Below are 20,130 nucleotides of genomic sequence, written 5' to 3' on the forward strand. Positions count from 1 at the left end.
ACGAAGTAGTATTTGCTTTATGTATAGAGATTTATTCATTTATTTTTAGTTTTTGGAACTCATAGAAATAACCTGATGCATGCGCATATTTAATTTTTTTTCCTGTTCAGGAAAAAAAATTAAATAAAAAGATGAAGTCAAAGCTTTCAAGCTGCAGGGGGAAAAGCACTGACTAATTGAAAGAGCAGTGTATTTCCATATCAAACGTGGTTGTTTTTGTTGTTTTTGTTTTTTTTAGCATATACATTGGTTTCTTCACTTTTCACTGAGCTTTACAGATCTGTTTTCTGGTGTGTTTATCAGTTTCTGGCCTGTAATGTGCATCGTTTTCATCTCTGAGCCCCCTCTCCCCTGCTGAGAGCATATTTTTTTAGAACATCTCTTTGGTACATAAACTACTTTAACATACAGCTTTCCTCCTCTCTCACCCCATCCTAATTTAGCTGATTTGAATCTTCACCCACCCCTCCCTTCTCTCCCTCCTTTTTCTAAAAATGACCTGCTCCCCACTCCACTCCTCACTTTTTGGCTCCTGCACCCACCTCCAAGGCAACCCCTCCCTGCCCAAATCATCCAGTCCCCCCCCACATCCTCTTCATTTAACCTCATATGACAGGAGTCCCCAACCCTCCCACTTTGGCTCACTTTTGCAAAACCCAGCAGACACACCAGAAAGGCTCTCCGAGGTTGTGACATCCAGCATAAGGACCTGTCAGCCCCTTTCTAGAATCATCTAGGAGGAAGCCTCTTCTAATTTGGAAACGAACAAAGGTACGGCCACGATCATATCTTCTAACATAGCCAGGGCATCTTCATCGTTAGCAGTAATGCTCAGACTAGTGAAAGGTCTGTGTACGCTAAAATGCAAACAGTGGTCAGACCAATGAGGAGAGAAAAGTGAAAACTTGCCCTTCTCATGGGAAACCTGTTCACTTCTAAGCCCTAGCTTCCCTGCTGCTGTGCAGATATGAAATAACCAATTAGATATAAGCCTCTGAGTTCAGTCTGCACACATGATTAAGGTTAAATCACCCCAATACATGATATGAAATTGAAAAGATGCAGTATCCCCTCAGAGTGGAAGGAAACTTTTCCGGGAAAGAGGACTGCTGTGAGTAAAGACTAGGGTCTCTGTGTGAGAGGGGGAATTTATTGTGCTGTTCTCAACAGAATATTGTGTATTGCTGCAAACTGCTTGAGGTTTAGTGCGAGGGGAACGTTTTCAGCTGCTTCCAGACAGGTAGATATATTTGATCGCAAAAAAAAAAAACACGAGTGGGGAAATTACAGCCATACATTATCATTATTTTAAGCACAAATTCAACACTCGCTTCCAGTAAATTCTAAAGAAGGATGGAAGGAGGTATGTGAGCTAGAGATGTAGGAGTGCCACCACCAGATGATCACATTTCTCGCCCATCCTGTCCAGCTAATAAATCATTTGATATTCAACCCGCGGAGGGCACGGGATGTGAGGATTTCCATGAAGGGCAGAGGTACAATGACTCACCTCGAAGAGCATGCCTAAATAGAGCCTTGGCTTGTCTCAGATTTGTGTGAGCTTCTTGTCATGAGAGTTCTCATCGGGGCTTTCAGGTCAGCGAGTGTAACTGAGGACAAGGTTTGTGTGTTTCCTTCACAGCATTTCACATAAGTGAAAGGAAGGAATGTGTATGAGGCTGATTAATGTAAGGCCACTTTCACTGTGGCTTGGTGAAAATCTGGGTCTCAAACAGTCCAGTACACCTGCTAACCCAGTCATCATAAAACAGTCAATGCAGTGCTAGTGTAGTGTGGTGGTTGGGTTGGGTAGTAAAAAATAATACTTGAGTGGCATGGAACGGTATGTGTCCCTGCACCAAAGTCCCCATTTACAGCCCTGCTTCTTCTCATTTGTCAGTCTGACCACTGGCTCTGCTCTGTGTCTGTTACTAAGCAGATAACAACACACAAAATATAAACCAGCATGTTCAAACTGAAGACCTGGTGTTAATAAACCATGCAGTGCATATGTTTATATAGTTATTTAATGCTTCGTTCTTCTCCAGTAGAAAGTGTAGGCCATAATAATGGCATCCCAGATCCCTGCACTGCCACAGTCCTACACTCCGGGGACTGACAGCGTCTTTTCTGACCAGTCTGCCTTTCACTCTCTGGACTCCAACGTACCTGGACTCTCAAAGGTGATTCTCAACAAGCTCAACCTGAAGGACTACGAAGAATACAGGTTTCCAATTTTCATTTTTTCTTCTTTTTTTGCAATGTTCATAACACCCAGACTGCTTTGATTGGTTACGCTTTAGAAATTTGCACAAATTTCACATGTCCTACGTGCTCAAAAGTTGCCCTTTATGTCACTTTAACACCTCAGATTCTTGAGCATGTGTCTTGCTTGGCAAATGATTTAGTGTCTGACTCTAATCAGGGCTGTAGTCGAAGGGAAGGCTAGAGGAATCTCATTCCGCAACTACAAAGAGATGTTCCAGAGGATGGAGGAAACTTTCAAGTTCTGCGCCGGCTGTAACGAACTCCCCGAACATCTCACCGAGGGACAGACCCTGAAGCGCTGCGTGAAGTGAGTGCAAACTGCACCCTGTTGCGTTTGATTTACAGTATTCTGTCATTAACGCCGATTAACAGCAATCGTTGTTTACAGTCTGAATATTTTCTGGAAATTAAATCTCCACTGTTCTCTGGACATTTCTGTCACCACACAGCCAGGGTCTTGTTTTGATGTTGTTGTCCAATAGCTGTCATGTGTGAGGCATCACCAGCTGCCGCTGTATCAGCAACGGAATGATAAGCCACCCAAGTGTGGACAGCACTACAGAGGTGGATAATGGCCAATGGCAAATATAGCTAAGTCCCCTGACTGTGATTCATCTCTCTGCAACTCTGCAGCTTATTAAGAGCAGCTTAGTGCAGTTCATATGTCACACCATCAGAGAGAGTGCTCAAGGAGAATATTGAGGAAAAAGCAGCAGAAAACACTGCAGTGCATTTTCGTGAGCTCCTAATTGTTTTTGTGCCTCGTTTTTCTTTGGCCCTCCGGCTCCCTGCTTCTTTTTTGCGTCCTTTCCCATCTCTGATTCATGCCGACTCATTGGTGCTGTCGTACAGGCGCGTTCCCTTGAAATTCTCAGCTGCCTCTGCCTCTAACCTCTTACCAGTAGCAGGAGGCATTTAGGCGCACAAAAAACGGAAATGCTGACAAGTTATACCCTCGAGACCTTTGACATTAGAATTACCACCAGCGTTAAATCAGTAGTGCTGACTTTCTAATGCCGTCCTAATCCTCATTCTTTTTCGCTTTCCTCTGTTTATTAATCTCTTGGGAAATGGTTCACACTTTAACTTTCAAGGGCACCTTGTTTTTCTCACCCGTGTTTTGAGTCACTTCTTCTACTTATAAGCCTCTTTTGGAGAATTAGTACTAGCATTAGTATTAGCAAAGTGCACCGTGCTGGAACACGGTGGCTGATAAATGATTTTATGTAAATGTGGGGTGCCTCTAAGGCTGCAAATGGCTGCAAGGTAAAGTAATATAGTCTCCCAATGCAGCAGCTGCTGCTGGCTGTCAGACCACTACGCCAACACATTGCCTCATCATCGTGCATGCTGTGTGACAACACAAAGGCCTGCATCCTTACTGAGAGGTCATAAATGCCTGCTTTTACCTAGTATGCCCCTGTTTTATTTATTTTTTATTTTTTTCCCCCAGCAGCTGCCAAAAGCAAGTCAGAATTCATCTTCAGTCTCATTAGTTTCTCACTGCACAGGAAGGTCAACATATTGGTTCTGTATGTAAGAAGCTATTTGTGACTTGGCACAAGCAAAACATTCTAACTGGTGGCCTAGTAATTAAGAAGCTCTCTTGATATACATTACACTGCATCGAGTACTCATAAAATTTTTTACTCTTTAGCTAATACTTAGCATGAAATACCTAAAAGCTTAGGTAGTTTAGCGTAATAAAAGATTAGAACCAGTAGGGTGACCAGATCCCAACATGCTAAATGTAAAACAAAGTGTGTGTTTCTGCAGGACCTGTGGTGCCTTACATTTACCCAGTACCGTAGGCAGCATGAGATGGTGATATAGTCACCTGTGGGAGACACAAGATGACAACCTTTGCCACTATCTTCACAGACATTAAATAAAAGCTGGATTTTCAGAAACTAGAGACAAACAAAATGTGCAGGATTGTCTCAGTAGGTGGGAAGGGAGGGAAAGGTATAAAAATACTGTGCGCTTACCTGCTTACCCTACTATATTTCCATGCTCACCTTCTGAGTGTGGCTTTTCTTGGCAATAGATTGGACTTTTTGAGCTTAAATTAGGAAATCCATATACAGCCAAGTATGTAGTCCTGCGAAAGTCTAAGAACACCACATCATTGTTTTGGCTAGCTTAAAGAACCACCGCTAGCAGCAATAACTTGAAGTGATCACTTTCTGTGTGACTTTATCAACCTCTCGCATTGTTGTGGAGGAATTATGGCACTCTCTGTTTTTATAATGCTACTGTCATCAATATTTAAGCTGCAAAATGAGACCTGTAGAGTCTGAGAGGTAGCTAACTGCAAATAGCATTGACATTTCATGGTCTGACCTTGGGGTGAGGATGGTCGGACAACCACCACTGAAAAAATTGCAGCATTGTGTCTTCTTCTTCCCCACACCAGTTTTTCACTATGTTACCATTGTTCTTCGGTTTTCCACCAGGTGTTTGAATGTGTACTACTGCACTAAGGACTGTCAAAGAAAGGACTGGGCTCAGCATAAAAAGGTTTGCAAGATATTGTGGCTGGTGGCAATTGACAGACTAGTGGAGTGGCTAATGTTCACAGGTGAGAAATTAAAAGGTGGTGCTGCTGAAATGAATTCACATCTCCATGGCTTAAATTTTCCTTTTCTTGAGAAAAAATTATATTTCAGCCTGCTTTTTGAAAGCTGTATCATACATATCAACACATTTCTACCCTTCCCTCACCAAAAAATGGGCTCATTGCCTCGGGACAGCAATGTGCAGTTTTCTGTATATTTATGAAGTAGATTTGTTTGCTTTTATATCCTGCCACTCAGCGCTCCTAAAAATAATAACACTCTCTGATCGGAGTCACTACTCCAACACACTTGAGTCGAATAATCACAACAAGCAGCCCCAAGGACCTGAGTTTGGAAGCGCTGTTTTCCTGTTATCCCCGTAAGAAAAATGGTCTAACGGCATAATGATGCCCTGAGGCAACGAACCAAAAAAAGCTGTTTTAGTAAATACATGAAATCCAAATCTGTCTTTAAACAAACAACTATACTTGGTCACATATTCATGCATATACACACATTGTCTTGTTATAGTTATTTCAATTTTGAACATGCATACATATGATATTAGTTTTAGCAGTAGCTAACATTGAGTTGCATGCAGAATTAGTTCCTGAAAGGACTGTTCCACTCCCAGGTCAAAGGTCAGATCCTCTTCTACTGGTTATTTTACTTATTACAGTGACGTGTTATGAAATAAAGTAAATTGTAGATTGTAAAGGACAGTGTAATAAACAATTATGTGGTTTGTTGCCTACCTGGGCAACTCCACACCATAGAGTCATGAGGTTTCTAGCAATCTGAGATGAAAATCAAGAGAAATTACACAAAGGAAACGCCTGAAAGACAACGAGTGAGACAGAGAAGTGAAATTTTTCTCTCCTAAATTTCTGTCATAGTTGACCAGTGTTTTGCTATCTGACTTTAAAAGCCTCTGTGGACCTACAAACTTTGTAGCTCAATCATAGTATTGTACCACTGTTACAGGAGACCTCCCCATCCCTACTGAGAAGTGGACCAAGTCAGCTGGTGAGGTGAAGAACTGGGACGACTGGCTTTCCAAGCAGGGGGATCTTACACCACGCCTGAACACGGTCTTGTCCGGTGCCAACATGGCGGCCCTTTGGAAAAACGCCTCCAGACCTCGACCGGATGATGCTGACCTGCGACAATCCTTATGGCGAATTCAGAGCGAGTTCCTCTCTCGAGTTCTCACGGTGGGCTTGGCCGTGCAGCACTTTAAACTGGACCCATATGACAAACCAGTCACTGTTCACCTAGTGGGGACATCTCACAATGAAACCATGGGAGCCAGACTGACCGACTTTGATGAGCTGAACCACATGTTCCCTGGACACCAGGGGATCGAAATAGTCATGGTGGGGCCTGAGGTGGTGGACGGCCCCATCATGAGACCTCCTCTCAGGGCATTTGGCCCCAAGCACAGAGTCTACATCAGCGCCTACAAGGCTCTTTACCATCAGTTCTGGGAGGATATGGTGGTTAAACAGGAAGCAGCCAAGCCGGACCTGGTGGTTGGATTTCATCCTGGTATGTATTCTAATAATCCCACAAGACATCAACGAAGAGTGCAATTTTGAGAGAATTTTAACAGTGGCCTGAATTGAAAATGAATTTAGATTAAGACCTTAATGACTGCTGCAGCTATTTTGGACTGAAGCGATGGCTTGTCTTCCTCTACATGTGTCTGGCAGCTACTTCCTTCAGAGAACAGAGAAAGCAGGAAACCTGTAGCTCACTGGATCTGGCCCATTCATTAGTGCCAGGCCTTTATTGGGGATTTGGGTGATTAAGGGGAGCAGCTGTAAAAGAGTTTGGCTTGAGATAGCTGGAGTCAGCATAATGTTAGTAAGCTCTCCTTTTGAAGAAGTGTCTCAGTCTATCACTGCCTGCCCTCTCGTGTGCAAAGTCATTGATTTGAAGCCGTCGGGGGACAGCTACACTTAAAGCTTTTGGAGTAGAACACAAAGGGTAACTGAAAGTCTTGACACCTACTTCCCCCTTTATACACTTTCACTGACAACCACCTCATTAAAGCCGCACTATAACCCAACGCCCTTTTAAGCTTTTGCACTGAGTCTGTTCTTTGACCTTTTAACCTGCAAATCAGCAGTAAAGCCCCAACCCAAAATGCACCTGTAACCCTGGCTCGGTTATCGCTACAGGCTCCAGTGGAGCTAAATATACAGGAATCAGTCATCCTGAGAGTAAACTGCCTGAGAGCCTGGCTGCAATTCATACTGCAAAGCTGGCAGAGCACTGCATTATGACACTGTTTAGGTGATAGGCGCGCAGGCAGCGTGACGAAAGGAGTAAAAAAGAAGGTGTGTGTGTGTGTGTGTGTGTGTATGTGCTGAAGTCACAAGAGAATGAGAACCGGGGGAAAGGGAAAGCTACTAGAAAAACACATTTACAAAATAAACTATGGAGATATTGACCTTTGAGAATAAGAGGGGGGAGGTAATGTCAGCTTTCAGAAAGAAGATTGATGTGGGATATGTAACATTAACCATACAGGGATACAACGCCCCCAAAACAGGTGCCTCATAAATGCAAAAAAACCCATCCAGACTTCTTTTTGTTGTCCGTGATATAAACTGGATTTTCACAGCTATATAACACTTTCTTGTTGCCTGGTTTGTTTGTTTTTTTAAAGTCTATTATCATTAATAATTACCATATGGCCCGAATTTACTGCTGCCAGGCAATTATGGCAGTTGTTACCAGTCAGGCTGTAGCCTGTCTTTGTCGCTTTGTCTCCTGGGGTATGGTTTAAACCTCTAAACGCTTACTCCGTGTTAACAGCTTTCTCGTCACGATAAGTAACCGCTGGGGTGTTCATATCATGGAGTGCATTAATGAAATTGAAATCGCCCTCCTCCTCCAGTTTGAGTTCCCGGGAAAGATGAGGCGCTTGATAACATGACGCCATCTCTGTGCCACGCTGTCACATTTCTTGTATACACCCCCCGGTATCTGCAAACATGTTTCTCACATGTCCACTTTCCCGTTAATGCTGAGTAAGATATAACCACGTCCTTCTCTGTGGTAAAATAATAATAATGCAAGCACAGGAAAATTCTCTTGTTTGCTCGGTTTTGTCTCACTCGGGGACACTTAAGCTGGATGGATTTACAGTATTTGCTGCCATGGCAGGCTGGAACCTCACTAATCCGGTTGAAGGGCAAACTTTTCACCATAATACCCCATCGCCACCCCGCACCACCCCCCGCCGCTCAAAAATCTGACTTTGATATAAACCCGAGTCGGGGGAAAGTGACATCTGTCAGTTAATATACCCGAGGATTATGCAAGCAGCCCGTCCTAAATGTAGCCGGACTGCTGTGACTGTCTGTGTGACTGACTGGCGAGTATCACACGTTTTCAGCTGGTGTGATGCTGAAAAGAAAGATTTAACAAGCTTCCCAATGTCCAGCTAAAGCTCACAAACGAGGTCCGCTTGCTTGTGGCAAAGCTGCCGTCTTCACATCGACAGGTGTGTCGGCATCAGTGAAGCTGGATTATATAATGCTGTTTACTTCAGACCTCAATCCTGACACTGACACTGCAATACACACCTGTCAATAAACTGCTGCGGAGGAACACGACAGCCAGAGATTCCTTGGTTTATTAATGAGATTAGGTATGCCCAGAAGGGATTGTAATCAAGCTAACAAGAGAAACACATGGTTTGCTGGAGCCTAATCAAGTGTACTCTGTTCCATCTTTACCTCATTGACTAAAAGGAGACTGAGACTGACTGTTTTCTCTGTCAGTTTGTTGTTTTAATCTTTTAGCTTCCAGATGCCTCATTTTTTTAAAAGAGTGGAGCATCTAGCAGGAATAAGACGCACATATTTACTTTACCAGGATTATATTGGAGGATGGGAAAAGATGAAAGGAAGATAGAAGTGCACTCTTGTTTTAACAGTGAACAGGCCATAAGCAAATGTGATACTAATTATTTAATATTTCTAATAATTAGCATGTTTGTGAACGTACAGCATACAGGTTCACGTGTTTGTTTTTAACTCAGGATTCCACGCTAACCAGGGTCTGATAGAGGGTTGGCTGCCCACTCTGCTGCTGCTCAGAGACTATAACATCCCTTCCTTCTTCACCATGTTCAGGTAAGTCATGCTTCTGTGGCTCTAATTGCTTGGATTGCATTTTATGTAGCAGGCTTAATAAAACCTCTCACTCTCTTGAATATTTGAAATTCTTTGCGCTTGAGGGACTTCATTAACTCGTTTTGTATACCATCTGCTAACTCCAGAAAAAAAGAAAGTCAGAACTGTCGGAGATTGTTGATGAACCTACAGTGCTATGCAAAACTTTTCATTTCTTTATGTTTTGATAGAAAAATTAGAAATAGGTTCCACATTTTATTGAGATGTGCAAACACACATGGAATTACACTACAGAAGGCAAAGGCAGAGTTTGTATAATTCTAAGGAACTCAAATGTCAATATTTGGACCACCTTTATTCTTCAACACAGCCTGAATTCATCATTACATTTAGGATCTGTTGCCTCCTCTTATGTTTAATATGTCAAGAAACCTTAAGAACGGCTCCCTGACAGCCACCCTTCCACTGAGACCATTTCTGATGAGGCTTTTGTGAACAGTAGATGATCCACTGATGGTCCAGATGCCTTGTTCAGGTCATGTGTCAGGTCTTCGCTGGATTTCTTCCTATTTCTTAAGGCCATAGCTATCGGATTCTGTTCATCTGCTGCAGATATGCATTTTTAGGGCCTGACACTTTAGCCCAGTTTCTGCTCTACTGCTTACCTAGCTGTCTTCATTACCTTCGGATAGTTATCTCTTAAACATTATTCCTCTATACCTGTTTCCAATTTAGTTTTTTTGTTTCTTTACAAAGGCCAAGTAGAAGAAAAGATTTGTTTCTTTTACAGCAGGAGCTCTAAACAGAATCCCCCCTTGTAGAGTATAACGGGATGAAATTGCACAGTTCTGATACTCCAGTCTTTCACCCTTTGTTGATGCCGTTTTGCCAAAACGTCTGTTTTCTTGTAGCCGTTTGTGTTTCTTAAGCACTCACGATTCACACGCACAATGAAACTAAACTTCAACCTAAATTTGATTATTTTCACACCTCTTTTGTCTCCACAGTGAGATGGAGCTCAAGTACTCACTGGAGATTCTGCTGGAGCTGGAGATGCACATCAGGGACAGTGGGCCCAATCCATTCACCTCACAGAAACCAGAGCAGGTCCAAGCCTGTCCTAACAAACCCCTCGTCTACTGCAACTCTCATTACGTCAGTTTCCAGGGACTGCTTCCACAAGAAGACCTTGAGGGCCGAGGTGCAGATGCTTAGAGTCCACAGTGAAACCTATGAAGGTAACTCAAAGCCTTCTTTTTGGACCTGACAGATTTGCAGGTTTCCTAAAGTCCTTGGGGGACTTTCTGCAACCTGTCAGAGATGGCCATAACTCTGCTGGACACTGAATCATACCTCTGGCAATTGGAGTGAAGGAAAAATAATCTTCACTCCTTCCAGAGTGTGCTAAAAACTATCCTTTAATTCTGATATGTTTACCTAATGAGGAAGAAGCCAGCAGTGTTTGGGGGGGTAAAGCACCAGCGGATCCCAGAGGTTTCTACTCGCTTCATTATGCAGGGTGACATGACGACTGTTGGATATGAAGAGTCACTGTTGTACCTACATTATGTGACCAAAATTAGCTTCATCGTCACTTAACGACTTCCTGTGATTTGTTCTGCGGCACGAGCGAATTCCCAAACATCACGCTGGCTGCACACGAATTTAACACACAATCTCAAATAACGCCTATATAAATGACAGCATTATCAAAGAAGCTGAGGTTCCTTTGAGATTCGTGATGGTTGTGAGTTTTTCTACTTTATCGTGTGGATTTGTCTCTGCTTTGTTGCTCAAATTTGAGTCTTTAGTTCTTGAAAAAGAGTTGTGCTGACAGCAGAGAGCTCTACTGATGCACATTAAAGTAACATTTCTTTATCAATGCCTCTGTTTACTGTGTGTTGTCTTTTATTAAGGTTTATCATCATGTCTAATAGCATTTTTAATGGTGGTAATCACTTAAGCGTGGTAAAATATAATAAACACACCATTACTGTTTTGATTACAGGCCCAGTATTGCTGTATTGTAATGTATATTTTTTTTAAACTAGGGTATTAAAGGATATTTTCATATGTGCTAAACGGAGGTCTGTATTGGCAAGTGAGTTTTATTTGACAGGTACGTTTTATTTACTGTGGAATAAACAACAATTACCATACATTAACCTTCACTCTCTCCTAGCCCATCTGCCTCTCTTAAAAAACATCACGAGCCCCGTTTTTCAAATAATCATAAAACAATTTATAGCCAGTCTGAAACCATCGAACACAAAACTGAACAATACTTTTTAAAATTAACGCTATTATGTTATAAAGCATGGACAAAAAGCCGAATTCTGCCCTCAGTAGCAAATGGCACATAGATCCACCGTAAAGAAAAATGTATTGTTTCATCCTCATTCAAAATGTTGATCTGGTGTCATTTCCCCACACAACCATCTCTAACTGTCACAGAAGACTTTTTTAAAAAGAGAAAATATCCAGTGAGCATCGGCTCTCTGAACAAAATGAAGTGCGTGGGGAACAGAAGAGCACATCTGGCATCACTCCTGTCAGCTAGGAACAGAAAACTGAGACTACACTTCACACACGCTCACTGAAATTAGACAACAGATGATTGCAAAAGCATTTCCTGGTCAGATGAGTCTCAAATGCCGCAGCCTACCTGAGCAATTACTACTGACCGTGTCCACTTCTTTATGACCACAGTGTACTCATCTTCTAATGATTGCTTCCAGCACGATAACAAAACTCAAAACATCTGAAACCGGTTTCTTGAACATGACAATTAGTTCTCTTTATTCAAATGGCCTCCACAGCCACCAGCTCGCAATCCAGTCGAGAACTGTCAGGATGTGGATGTATAGGAGATTCTCATCATGGATGTGAAACCATCAAATCTGCAGCAACGGATCTGTTACTATGTTAATATGGACCAAAATCTACCTTGTTGACTCTGGAATGAAGAATTAAAGTCGATCGCAGGTGTACCTAACAAAGTGACTTGTGAACATACATTAGAAACAATTCAAGCATAAAATCTAAATGATAAAAGTCTTTATTAATTTAGAATCGCCCTTTTTTTTGGGTCAAAATGTTGCTTTCACTGATGGATACCAATAAATCTATTTGACGCCGTTTCTAGAGAGCAGGCCTGGTGGGGCGACACTGACCTCTAGTGGATAGAAGTTGTAACACAAAGCTATAGGAAGACAAGTCATTAAGAGGCCCAAGGCATGTTTTGGACTAGTGGAAACAGTGTTTCTTTATAGCTTTCTGCCTGATTGGCTTTATTCTCTTTATATCATTTCATTTTCAGGGGAAAAATGTATTCAGGTTTAGGCAAAAATCTTCTAGTAGGCTATGTGTAAGAAGTACATACTCTGGGCCAGGTTTACTATTGAAACCATGGGCAATAAATCAGTTATAAAAATAATAATAAAGTAATTTGGGGTGAAAATATATCAAACCCACAAATTATTGCAATCGATAAATAAACAACCGTAACACCATAAATGCAATGATAAATTAAATTTTTAGGGGGTTGTTACGTCATAAAACCTACTCGTACATCTACTCATTCATTCATGCATTTTACCTCCTCATGTGAGTCTGGCTCTTGTGAAGTCAGGAATGGTCTGGAGTTGTCAGACGTTTCTAGAAGGCAGAGCACAGGTGCTATATCTGGCACTGCAGCCCCCCAACAGACCGCTCACGTATCATAAAAGCAGAGGAGCAGCAGCAGAGGAAGCAGCTGAAAAGCGTCTGTGTCACACTCATTTGCTCGGTTCGAGATGACGGAAACCGAGAGGTAAGTGGAATGTGTGGAGTCCAGTTTTATTAAATGTACATTTATTTTCACAGAGCACTGTGAAAGTGGCCGATGAGTGAAAGCACATGCGGGAGGAGCGGGGCCTTCACCGACAGCTTGAAGTTTGAATTGCCATTTTCAGTCTTTAAACAGTGAGGTAGTGGAAGCCTGTTTCAAGACTTTCTTTATGGGTTCACTGTGTATAAAACATACCTTATATACAGTGTATGGTTTTTCCACTTGTTCCAAGTTGTAAACATGAAGCTTAAAGCAAAAAACAATCTTCCCACCCACCACTGAGAAAAGAACTGAAGGTTACAGCATGAATATAAGAGTATGATGAACACATGGCATGATGTTTGTCATCTTCAGGCTCTGACCAGCTGTATCCCATTGATCTTTAATAATTTGAATCTTCCTTTCCAGGGCTGTTCAGCAGACCAAGGATAAAAGCATGACTTTCCGGTCCCAAAAAGAGATGTTTGAGAAGATGGAGGAATCTTTCAAGATCTGTGCTTATTGTGAAAAGCGACCGAATGAACTTTCCAACCCACAGAAGCTAAAGCGTTGCTCCAGGTAAAGAGAGAGAGTAAAAAAGCAGCGTATTCAGATTTTATCCAGTGAGTTTGTACTGCCAGTACAGACCAGATCTTTTTTTTCCTCTCCAGGTGTCTGAATGCTTACTACTGCTGTAAAGAGTGTCAGAAGGAAGACTGGCCCAAGCACAAGAAGTCCTGCTCACAGCTGCGACTGGCTGCCATCGACAGAGTTGTGGAGTGGCTTGTGTTTAAAGGTAAAGTGAAGATTCTTCCAAATATTCCAAAAAAGGAAGTATCCGACATAGTGGGTTGCTTCAAATGTCTGATTTAGCAGATTTTCTTCGACTACATGTCGTGTCTGACCCAACCCCAAAGGGAAACTGAGGGTTTTGTGTGAATGTGTAAACTGCTATGATATTTTTTATTTTACAATATTATGCTAAAGTAATAATGTGAATTTAAAACAAAAAATTAACAAACCGTTTTAACCTTGCTCAAACTGCCAGTTTTATTTGTCTTCAGGAGACCTCCCGTTTCCTACAGAAAAATGGTCCAAGTCCCAGTCCGAGGTAAAAGGTTTCGATGACTGGCTCTCCATGCAGGGAGATCTCACAGCACGCCTCGATCCCGTTTTAAATGGAAAAAACATGAACGACTTGTGGTCCAACGCTGGTCGGCCTCGGCCAGATGATGACGATCTGAAGCAGTCGCTGTGGAGGGTTTGCAGCGAGTTCTTCTCCAGGCCCCTGACAATAGCCTGGGGGATGAGGCTGTTTGGTCTAAACCCTTTATCCAAACCTCTCACCATTCACCTGGTGGGAGCAGGCCACACTGAGACTCTGTCAGCCAGACTGACCGACTACGATGAGCTGAACAACATGTTCCCCGGACACCAGGGGATCGAAATAGTCATGGTGGGGCCTGAGGTGGTGGACGGCCCCATTGTGAGGCCTCCCCTCAGAGCTTTTGGACCCAAACAGAGAGTCTACATCAGCGCCTACAAGGGCCTCTACCATCAGTTCTGGGAGGAGCTGGTGGAGAAAGAGGAGGCAGCCAAGCCAGATTTGGTTGTTGGATTTCATCCTGGTGAGAAAATTTTTTTCTCCCTTATATAAACACATAATAGTGTGTCTGTTTCTTACTGAGCAATAAAAAGTTAAGAGATCTTATTCATTATTTGGTTTTCTTTCCTTCCTATTTTAAATGTATTTATTTATTTTTATTAAGGATTTGATGCCAGCCAAGGTCTGGACGAGGGTTGGCTTCCAACTCTCCTGCTTCTCAGAGATTATGAAATTCCTTCTCTCTTCACTGCTCTCACGTGAGTGACATTTTGACCTTATTACATTTATATTTAGTTTTCAGGTTCTTTAACTTTTTTTGGTTACATTTCTGTTTTATGATATTTTATTGCTAAAGGGAAACATTGCGATCCACACCGCATTATTTTACTTCAGATATGAAGTTACTGCTGTCTAGAATAGTTAAAATGAGCTCAGCTTCTCTCAACTACTACATTAATGTTCTGTTTACATGTTAGTTCATCAATAATAATCAAATATAGTACAACATTAACTAAGAAAACCTTGGCTGTTCTACATGATGAGGACTTTTGATAGCATTGTTATGGCATGCTAATGCTACTTAAAGCTACAGTGTGTAGGATAACTGGGAGTAAGAATATTCCTAGCGGCGTGTATTTAGGGATACGATTACTCACCATCACAGTCAGCAGCTGAAACTGCTGCAGTATAACCCAGCAAGTTCAAGAGTAATGCCAAACATTACATCTTCAGAATTAAATCCAGAATACATCTTCAGTATTTGGATTATTAAGAATTAAGGAGCAGCTTTTTCAGCCAATGAGGAATCTTGGCCTTGTATAACCTCAGTGAGTGGGAATATGCACCTGCAGCTTTGGAGAACTACTCATTCCAACAGATCTTTAACGCACTGATGCTGATAATATGGGACAATGGGGGAAAAAAAAAGAGTGCTTTGTCCATCACTGGAAAGGCACAGCCCACGCGGCCTGTGAGGAGCACCGGGTCATTTGCATTTACAAGCGCTGATGCTGATACTGCCAGACAGTGAGAATACCTCAGCTACACAGGCGTGGCAGAATAAATAAGAGATCTGTGAGGGGTTTTAAGTAAGAACCTGAGCGACTAATTCTGGGGAAATGAGAAGATCCTGCGTTAAGTGGCGTCATGTGGGATCTTCAGTTTAATAAGCTATACTGTAACAGTCAGTTTTACATTCTAATCAGGTGACATGCTTGTCAGTTTCATTATTGTATTATACATTATATCTTACAAGTGCACAGCAGTCTGCCGAGCCTAAACTTTCTGCTGCTTCTCCTCTTTTATCACTGAGAGCTAATGTGCCCATTTGCCATGCTTTGCTGCGTGTAATGTCTGCTGATCATGTCTGCTTGTTCTCCGTCTGCAGTGAGACAGAGATGACCTACTCTTTGCAAATTCTGCTGGAGCTGGAAATGGACATGAAAGGAAGTGGAGCCAACCCTTTTGCATCACTAAAGCCAGAAGTTGTGGACTCATGTGCCCACAAACCTCCGGTCTACTGCAACTCCCACTACTTCTGTTTTCAGGGTCTGCTGGAGACTGTGGAGTTTGAAGAACCAGAGGACGCCTGAATAACAGCAGCGTGCTGACTCTTCCAGCTTTGGGACTATAAAGTTCTGTTTTTATGTGAACTTTAACTATTTTCTTAAAGTAGTTTAAAAAAAATACTGCTTAATGTGTACATTTGCTGAACAGGTTCTGCCTGATGGCTACTTACTGTGCAATGTCCCTGCTGCATTTGCATTCTCACTATCCCAGTTTGATGGCATTCAGCAGCCACGGTGATGACATTTGAATATGCTGCCTATTATTGTGTGTAGAGGGTACAATGTTATAGTAATAGTTTGCTGTCTTCTGTGGTTTTAATCTTTTGGTTATGGCCTCTTTTTTCATCTCCTGTTACAATAACCATGATGTGATAAAAGTAACTTTTCATTAACATTGTCACCTTGTGCTTTTTAATTAAAAAGGACAATATGTCAAAAGTTTTTCAGGCACTAAATTTATTATTTTTGCAACATCTTAAAACAAAAATCACTCAATCAGTTTTCTCTAGGCAGAGGAAATGAAACGTGCAGCACATTTGTAGCAAGAACGAAGCATAAACCCCCTTAAACTGTATTCATACATACAAAGATAGATTTTAAATAGGTGATTGTCACCAACCAGGAATGATCACAATAGTGCACACAGTCAGGAATATATGATAAATAGCAGGTCAGAGCTTGACATGATTATGAATACTATATAATATTGAATCAGATAAGTGGATTTCAACATAAGTAGCTGCAGGTGGAAAATGACAAGGACTGCTGTAAGAGCGTGGTAGTAAGGAGCTGTGAGATAACACAAATGTTATTGTGGGGGAGATAAAACTTACAATCAGACAGTGAGGCAGAGGGAGGACACACGAAACTGACTCATGCCTCACTTCAAATACTCATTGTGCATTTCAGTTTGACAAAACATAACAAAGCAATATTCAAATACTCAATTTTATAATGGTAAAAATACAGAAACTATAAAAACAGAAATTATAATCCACATTCATGGTATTAAACTTTGTAGAGCTATCTGTCAAGCTACCCAACAATGATATCCTGAAGTGCTGATGCAGATTAAACACAAGTGTGTTACAGCCATATGCTTTAGTCTATTTACATGGACCTCAATATACCAGTTTCAGAAAGCATTATAGAAACTCAAAAACGAGATTTTAACCCTTTTTTTGGTGTTTGTTAACCTGAAGTACAACTTAAAAGAATTTTGATGGACAAAGAAAGGCACCAGTTTATGGGCGTTTAAAGCCACAGATACCAAGCAGAGTGAAAATGAGGTCCAGTACGAATAGAATGAGGTTGACATAGGTGAAAAAGGCAACCATGAACTGAATGGCCCATATGCAATAGCTGGGTGGACAGTCGCTGGGGCGAGGGTTGTGTCTGAACATAAAAATGGGCCACATGATAGCAGTAAATACATAGAGCACAACGGAGATGACCAGGAATATAAAGACAAACCTGTCCAGATTAAAAGGCAAGCAATTCTTGAGTTTCTTGAGGATGTTGGTGGCAATGATTATAGGGATAATGGGAAATGGAATGGCGTATGCTATAACACACAAGATCAGAGGGAAGGAGTCTCTGTAACCGGTCAGGGACACAAAAATCATGCAGCTCACGAAAGCCTCCATAACTTTCATGAATCCAGGTAGGGCGGACAGGTAGCTCCCCGTACTCTTATCGAAGATCTTGTCCTTCACCACTTCGAGTATGTAGACGATGCCGGACAAGAAAGCAAATATGCTCACAATCCACCCGTGCAGGCATGTCCGGCAGATGTAGAAATTGGCATAGAAAATAGCAACGCTGACAGTCATAAGCGCGGAGGACATGGCCATCCCTGTGGTGAAATCTCTCCAGTCCAGGCAAAGTTTGAGCAGTGGGTCAAGCATGAACATCTCAATGATGGTGATGATGAGGGTCATGATGGGACAGAAAGACCAGGCAAACATGGCGTAGTTCCAGTAGGTATGGCTGCTCCCTCCTCTGAAGGCACTTATGACAAATGTAACCAGACACAGTAATATCTGAGCCATGTGCAGCCCTCCTCGCCCGGACATCAGAGTGGAAGGAGTGAACACAGCCTGCGACACTGTGTTCTTAATATCATCAAGTATTCCCATCTCTTTAAACTGAACCGAACAACTGTTAAAATAGCTGCGTAACCTATGTATGAGCTCCCAGGTTGCTCTAAGCACCCACTGAGGTATGTTTGATCTATGCTTTCCGTTCCTTCACAGCCCTGTTTTCCATGCAATCTTTTATTGCCTTTCATTTTGCATAACTTTCTGGGACTGATCTCAGTGTAGTGATAAATGTCTGTCACAGCACATGGAAAGGATATGAAAAGTTACAGAATGTCAACAGTGTGTAAAACCATGGTTTCCCAGAGAACGGCGTTTGTTTTGGAATCATTAGTGTAACTCTTTCAATATATTCTGGTTCTTTTTTAACCAGAATTATTCAAAAAGACCCAGAGTAACATCATAAAATAAAAGGCCAGCAGAAGATGCACAAGATGCACATGCCCACTCAGGAACTTCTGTCAGCTATCTCTGATGAAAAGATTATTTTTGAATTCTAACACATATAGTTAAATGCAGATCTGTGAAAGCCAATGATTGTCATTCCCTCGAAACACTGTTAAGTGCAGGGGGACTATTTTGATTTCCAAAAAGGAGGACACTTGGCCCAGTCAAGCTGCATTTGCACTTTCGCATCTTTTAAACATCATCAGGCGTGCTCTGTCACGTCTGTGAGGCTGAACAACCACTCACAAAGCAGCAGTTCTGGGATGACGTCGCACATATGGATCCTCTGTAGGCCTATAGAAAAACCATTTTCATCAATCTCGAAAATCCCCCCGGACACCCCTGACAGAACGTGAAAAGTGTACATGTCCGGGAAAAAGAGGACGGTTGGTCACCTTAGTTTAGTTTAGTTTAGTTTAGTTTAGTTTAGTTTAGTTTAGTTTAGTTTAGTTTAGTTTAGTTTAGTTTAGTTTAGTTTAGTGCTCTCTCTGCTCTGTCTTAGAAACCACACTTTTTCCTGTGGAGGCAATGTAATCTGAGGAGCTCAAATTGATGCAGAAGACACTGCCAGTGCCAAAGTGCCTTTTGACTTCATGTGATCTGTGTGTTTGTGACCACTTAGGCTTTCTCTGAGAATAATCTGTGAATTGCTTTGTTGACCAGCCTCTGCTGTTTGTTCTTGTGTTAGTTAGTAGTAGCAGCCTGGCACATATTTTAAGATTAATCATTAATCAAAACCTTTTGTTTTTGCTAGTGATTGTGTCTCACTGTCTCCTTTTCTAGACAATTGTGTTACTTCTCCACATGTCCTGGACTTAAGTGAACATAACTCTTGGCCCACCTCCTGGTCAAGATGAAAGCAAGGCAAATCAGAGATTCCAGACCCTGGAACAGATTAGAAAAAGTCTTGTTTATGGTCCAGGTTAAATATGTTTGAAATTCTTCAAACATGTGGGTAAGAAAAGCTTTTTACCCACAATTAAAGCATATGCCACATTTCTATTTGACAGTTTATAGTAGGAGTCACAATGTTATTTTGTTGGTTTCATATCCAAAGAAACTCAAAATAATAATAATAATAATGATGATGATGAAGAAGATAACAATACTACTACTACTACTACTACTAATAATAATAATGCTCAGATTATGACTTCATGTAGACTTCATACAGATCCCCGTGCAGTTTATCCATGAAAATTCTCAGTGCAATCCTGTAATTACTGATCCTTATTCCAGTGTTATGAACATATGTCAGCACTAAGTTTGGGTCCATACCTTCTGCCTAATTTACCGCCTATCATATCTATGTGCTCGCGTGCAGCCTTGTTCATCACTTCTCAGGATCTGCTTTCATGTCACCCGTCTAATCCTCTAACTCCCCTGCTTCCTGTTAACAAGGTAAGGTTAAGAATGAAGAGGTCAGGGCAGCTGAAGTACAGTTTGAACAGTTCATCTGACACTGATGGATTAACGTTCCCAGGAGAGTATAGAGAAGGGGAAAATCTCCTGGAACGAGAAGAACGTTAATGACATGCAGTGGTTGCAGCACTGAAGGACAAGATTGAAGAAGGGACCAGAGAAACCTATAGAGTCCCACAGTGTTAGTGACACTACATACTGATTGT

At 41.8% G+C, this 20,130-nt stretch overlaps 3 protein-coding genes across 3 annotated transcripts; 2 read left to right on the forward strand and 1 right to left on the reverse strand.

Annotated features, from left to right (window-relative positions):
• Positions 1-541: 541 nt before the first annotated feature.
• Positions 542-11,058, forward strand: mss51 (MSS51 mitochondrial translational activator). The gene is made up of 7 exons (XM_005748472.1): positions 542-771; positions 2,049-2,227; positions 2,426-2,575; positions 4,725-4,849; positions 5,811-6,374; positions 8,881-8,974; positions 9,982-11,058. The coding sequence occupies exons 2-7, from the start codon at positions 2,070-2,072 to the stop codon at positions 10,187-10,189; spliced, it is 1,299 nt and encodes a 432-aa protein (XP_005748529.1). The 5' UTR covers positions 542-771; positions 2,049-2,069; the 3' UTR covers positions 10,190-11,058.
• A 1,615-nt stretch (positions 11,059-12,673) lies between these two features.
• On the forward strand, positions 12,674-16,321 carry LOC102193722 (putative protein MSS51 homolog, mitochondrial). The gene is made up of 6 exons (XM_005748474.2): positions 12,674-12,785; positions 13,212-13,361; positions 13,454-13,578; positions 13,847-14,410; positions 14,552-14,645; positions 15,776-16,321. The coding sequence occupies exons 1-6, from the start codon at positions 12,769-12,771 to the stop codon at positions 15,978-15,980; spliced, it is 1,155 nt and encodes a 384-aa protein (XP_005748531.1). The 5' UTR covers positions 12,674-12,768; the 3' UTR covers positions 15,981-16,321.
• An 879-nt stretch (positions 16,322-17,200) lies between these two features.
• Positions 17,201-18,094, reverse strand: LOC102206631 (myeloid-associated differentiation marker-like protein 2). Its single transcript, XM_005748522.1, has one exon. The coding sequence runs from the start codon at positions 18,092-18,094 to the stop codon at positions 17,201-17,203; it is 894 nt and encodes a 297-aa protein (XP_005748579.1).
• Positions 18,095-20,130: the final 2,036 nt, after the last annotated feature.

This window comes from Pundamilia nyererei, unplaced genomic scaffold, assembly GCF_000239375.1.
Source record: "Pundamilia nyererei isolate P.nyererei 1_Seehausen unplaced genomic scaffold, PunNye1.0 scaffold00223, whole genome shotgun sequence".
Lineage (NCBI taxonomy): Eukaryota > Metazoa > Chordata > Actinopteri > Cichliformes > Cichlidae > Pundamilia > Pundamilia nyererei.